Source organism: Cicer arietinum, chromosome 5, assembly GCF_000331145.2.
Source record: "Cicer arietinum cultivar CDC Frontier isolate Library 1 chromosome 5, Cicar.CDCFrontier_v2.0, whole genome shotgun sequence".
Lineage (NCBI taxonomy): Eukaryota > Viridiplantae > Streptophyta > Magnoliopsida > Fabales > Fabaceae > Cicer > Cicer arietinum.
Genome location: NC_021164.2, coordinates 62,468,808 through 62,474,069, shown reverse-complemented (window position 1 = coordinate 62,474,069; position 5,262 = coordinate 62,468,808). Strand labels below are relative to the sequence as shown.

Sequence of the window (5,262 nt, the reverse complement as noted above, 5' to 3'; positions counted from 1 at the left end):
ACTTCAACGTATTCCTAATAAGGGACAGCCGGCCATGAATACGACAAATCATTTATTTTTCAATAAATAATTATGCACTTTTTAAATACACATAATTATTTCATTATTATAATTTATTTAAATTTAACAATGCAATTTATTTTTACAAAATAAAAACTATTTTATATCATTAATAATCAAAATTGCAAACCAAATTGTAACTTAATCACGAATTTAAAGGATGTAATAAATAGAGTCACCCTTCAAGAATGAGTAATTAACATTGTTTTGTTCTTTAATAAACTCTGATTCTCATAATTTTATGTGAGGAGAGAAAAATTCAAAATCAAAATCTTAAAGTTATTGTATCCTATTTATATCTTTTTACCATTATATAAAATTATTGAATTTGACAGCGCTTTATATTTTTTGTCATTATTATCTTATTATTTTGTATTGAAAAAAATTAAATGTTAGCTAATTTTTTTTTATGTTATTTTATATTTATCAATTAGTTAAACAACTTATTTCATCAAACTTCAATTCCATTCAACCAATTTATGTATTATTTGTCATCAAATAACTTATTCGTTGTCTGTTATAAATATATATACTATCAACTAACTTACGTGTCTTTCAGTTATTTTTTTACCAAATAGATAAACAATGAGTTTTATTACTAAGCCAAATATCAAAACACACAGTTTACTCTCGCACTTCAAGAAGGCAAGTAATTTCGTGAGTGTGACCGGAAATCTATTTGACTGACCTATTTTCCAACCGCAACGATTCCTTCACAAACATAACTTCATAAGTAATACAAATGGTCATGGAAGAACATCAGAAAGAACCACTGCAACTAAAAACTTAATAATTCACTCCATCAAAATTTTGTTTCTAATAGATAAAATAATAATAAATATCTTGTAAAAAAATGGTAAAGACGTGACCTGTCTTCGTGCTTGTGCAAATTTTCAAAGGGCATATTTGTCTCAAGGGACAAAAAAGATTAGTGAATGGCACGTGGCACGATGCGGGTAGGTTGACAAAAGAAAGAAAAAGAGAGAGAAGATAACACGGTCGGCGTGGCTAAGGAGAGAAAAATGTTGTTAATTTTGTTCTTCTTCCCTCCTTTTTTCTGACATCACAGTTCTGAAAAATTCCTTTTAATCCTTTTTATCTTCATTAAATTTAATCCATATCTTGAATTTATTGTTGAATTGACCCTGGATTCCCCGTTTTGCCCCCACCATAGCCATTGATGTTTCTGTTTCATTCTGGTCCAAACCCCTTGTAAATTCTAACTAATCCATAACAGAAGTGGTTTTTAGTTTTTTTTTTCCTTCCTTAATTTATTTCCTATATATTCTCATTCTTCCCATCTCTGTGTCTTTCTGCAACCGACCGACAATCCCTCTGTTTCTCGTCGCATATGCCTCATTCTTAAGGTTTGTGTCTCTTATTCTTCTTCTTTTATTACTGTTTTATATTTAATCGATAAATTTTTTTACCCCCGAATCCAAAGAAAGGTAAAAGAGGAAAACAATAATATCCCCCTTTTGTTGTATCCTATTGGCTTTCTGTTTATTCGGATTCGTAGTTTCTTTTTTTGAGTTTTGACTTTTATCCCAAGCTGAATTTTTTTTTTTTGTGACATTGTTGGTTCTGCGTTTTTGTTATTTTCTACTTTAATTATCTATGTCTAAGTTTTGGGAGATCCAATGAACATTCTATAACCATTATTATATCTTCGTTATATGAATGGAAAAACGTATGAGCTTATTGTAATGTTCAGCTGCATTTCATTTTTCCATGTCTTGTTGTTAAGCTTAGAATGACTAGACGTTATTTAAAATATATGTTTATTTTTACTTCTCTTTTTTTTTTTTTTGCGTATGTGCTGTGTTGGATCTGTGGTGAGTTTTGTGTATTTTGTAGATCATGTGTTTGATATTTGTTGTCACAGGAATTTTGATTCCTCTGAGAGAATTAAAGATGCCAGGCATGGTTACAAATGGTGTTCATGATGACGGTGGATCGAATGAGATGAATGAGGACCATTCTCCTTCTAAGGAGAGCTTAACTCCAATTAAGTCTCTACGGAGTTCACTGAGTCCACAGAGGCACCAAAGTGTCGGTCCCAGTTTCCCGGTTGATGGGGTGGTCGAGCCTTCCATCGAGCAGCTTTATGAAAATGTGTGTGACATGCAGAGTTCTGATCAGTCTCCCTCAAGGCGAAGTTTTGGATCTGATGGTGATGAATCTAGAATCGATTCGGAATTGCACCATCTGGTTGGAGGACGAATGAGGGAGTTGGAGATAATGGAAGAGGAAGTGGAGGTGGAACAAAGGCCAGGAGAGAGTTCTAGCTGTGAAACATCTTCTGCAATGGGTAGTTTATCTGATGATAAGAAGTTGGATAAGGTGGCTGTGATTCGATCTGCTAGCAAAAGTCCCGTTTCCTCAGAAAAATCCATCAAACTGTTGGATTCACAATTGAGCTCTGACACTTCGCCAAAATTAAAAGCTAAAGGTAAAAGTCCTCCTTCAAAGCCTTCTTTGGAGAAAAAGAATGATAAGCCTTTGAGAAAACAAGTTAGAGGAGTTACCGGTGCGAAGAATCCGAGGAATTCTCCTTTGGGAAAATCAGTGTCACAGAACCGTGTTGAGAATTCGTCTGAATCAGCATTAGATAGACCAGAACAGGCACCAATACTACTAAAGCAAGCAAGAGATCTTATTTTATCAGGAGATAATCCACATAAAGCTCTTGAACTAGCTCTTCAAGCAATGAAACTGTTTGAGAAGTTTGGTAATGGAAAACAAAGTTTGGAACTGGTCATGTGTTTACATGTTACAGCAGCAATATATTGCAGCTTGGGTCAATACAGCGAGGCAATTCCAATTCTTGAGCGGTCAATTGAGATTCCTGTAACTGGGGAAAGTCAACAACATGCTCTTGCTAAATTTGCCGGTCACATGCAACTAGGTGACACCTATGCTATGTTGGGGCAGCTTGAGAACTCAATTATTTGCTACACTGCTGGGTTTGAAGTCCAGAGGCAGATTTTGGGAGAAACAGACCCAAGAGTTGGTGAAACTTGTCGGTATGTGGCCGAAGCTAATGTTCAAGCTTTGCAATTTAATGAAGCAGAGAAGCTCTGTCAAATGGCACTTGACATTCATAGAGCAAATAGTTCAGCCCCATCTATTGAAGAGGCAGCTGATAGGAGGCTCATGGGCCTTATATGTGAAACAAAGGGGAATCATGAAGCAGCTCTTGAACACCTTGTTTTAGCCAGCATGGCAATGGTAGCAAATGGCCATGAAGTGGAAGTGGCGTCTGTTGACTGCAGCATCGGAGACACATACTTATCCTTGTCTCGATATGACGAGGCTGTATTCGCGTATGAAAAAGCTCTAACAGTTTTCAAGACCAACAAAGGAGAAAATCATCCAACAGTAGGATCAGTCTTTGTGCGTTTGGCTGACTTGTATAACAAGACAGGGAAGATAAAGGAATCAAAATCGTATTGCGAGATTGCACGTAAAATATATGAGAATCCAATGGCTGGAGTTACACCAGAGGATATTGCTAGTGGTCTTACGAATCTATCAACTATCTATGAGTCAATGAATGAGCTTGAACAGGCACTCAAGTTACTGCAGAAAGCATTGGAAATATATAATGATGCCCCTGGTCAGCAAGGAACAATAGCAGGAATCGAAGCTCAGATGGGGGTCATATACTACATGTTGGGTAACTATGCTCAATCTTACAACACTTTGAAAAATGCTATTTCAAAGCTTCGGGCTATTGGAGAGAAAAAATCGTCCTTCTTTGGTATTGCTCTTAATCAAATGGGACTTGCATGTGTGCAGCGTTATGCGTTAAATGAGGCTACAGAATTATTTGAGGAATCAAAGAGTATTTTGGAACAAGAGCTGGGACCTTATCACCCTGAAACGCTTGGAGTGTATAGTAATCTTGCAGGCACGTATGATGCAATTGGCAGGTACGTGTTTTCACTTCTGCTAGCAAATCTTTTTTTCGTTATTAGAGTATTACATAACTTTCAACTTACTAAGGTTTTATGTCAAGCTAAATAGTAATATGTTATAAATTAATACACTGTCTAATCTAGTCACAACTCTCATGAGAATATAATTAATCAAGTCATGCCACTCATGTGAAATAATAACTGGATTTTATCCGTGGCATTCTTAGTGAAGAGTTGTTATGGTAGATTAGATATTGTTTCCACTTCTTTCGCCTTAAGCTTTTGTTCAAGAGAAAATTAACAATTTGAACAATGACACACTCAAAGAAGGACAAGTCTTTCTGAGACCTTGTTGAATTATGAAATGTTTTGCTGCTTTATGACACTGACCTTTAGATTATGAAATATCGAAGATATGGTTTGGTGTTGAAGTTCTTTTCGCTTCATGGTGTTTGATCTTCTATTTCAGGCTGGATGATGCAATCCAAATTCTTGACCATGTTGTTAGTGTGAGGGAGGAAAAGCTTGGTACAGCAAATCCTGATGTGGATGATGAGAAGAAAAGATTGAATGAGTTGTTGAAGGAAGCCGGTAAAGTTCGAAGTAGAAAAGCCAGGTCACTAGAGAACCTTCTTGACGGCAATGCTCACAATTTAAACAACCTTGTCATCAAGGCCTGATAACGATTTCCTTTAAAAGAAACTCGATTCTTTGATGCTTTACAGGAACACAATCTTAAAAGTTGAAAGGATATCATATTCTGACAGTGTTGATTTATGGTATGACTGAAGAGTGTTATATTTAATGGGATAAAACGGAATCAGTGAAGAGTGTAATAATTTATGCTAAAACTATATTTGAGAGCTATGTATTGTATTTGTATGGTACGTTGTAAGTATTGTGGTATACAGTTTCGCCTCTTATTTGTGTATACAACATTTTTTCTCCTTTGTTTCATTTCATATATCAAAAAAACACTGTTTGAAACTCTAAGTCTTCCATATGATATAATGGTTAACTATTACATTAGTTTTGTTTATGAAAATTGAACTATGGTCATGATTGAAATGAATAAAATAAATTATTTCATTTTCTCATTGAAGAGTTGTGTACTGACTATATCGTTTCTTAATGTTATGTATTCTTGACAACAATCTAAACTTGTATATCAATTTCTGTTTTATTATGTCTTCTCCGTGGATCATAAAACATTTCTTTTTTACTTATGATGTGTCCCTTTGAAGTGAAGCTACTACAATTTGCTAACTACAAGAGTCCAGTA

General features: G+C 35.1%; 1 protein-coding gene across 1 annotated transcript; it reads left to right on the top strand.

Moving 5' to 3' along the window:
* Positions 1–1,048: 1,048 nt before the first annotated feature.
* Positions 1,049–4,937, top strand: LOC101499391 (protein KINESIN LIGHT CHAIN-RELATED 3-like). The gene is made up of 3 exons (XM_004501876.4): positions 1,049–1,427; positions 1,946–3,995; positions 4,450–4,937. Exons 2-3 carry the CDS (start codon positions 1,975–1,977, stop codon positions 4,658–4,660), a joined length of 2,232 nt encoding a protein of 743 aa, XP_004501933.1. The 5' UTR covers positions 1,049–1,427; positions 1,946–1,974; the 3' UTR covers positions 4,661–4,937.
* The last annotated feature ends 325 nt before the right edge of the window (positions 4,938–5,262 follow it).

Coding starts and splice junctions, on each gene's coding strand:
- LOC101499391 (XM_004501876.4), top strand. CDS start 1,975: ATGCCAGGCATGGTTACAAATGGTGTTCATGATGACGGTGGATCGAAT. Junction 3,996..4,449: donor ACGTATGATGCAATTGGCAG/GTACGTGTTTTC, acceptor CTTCTATTTCAG/GCTGGATGATGCAATCCAAA.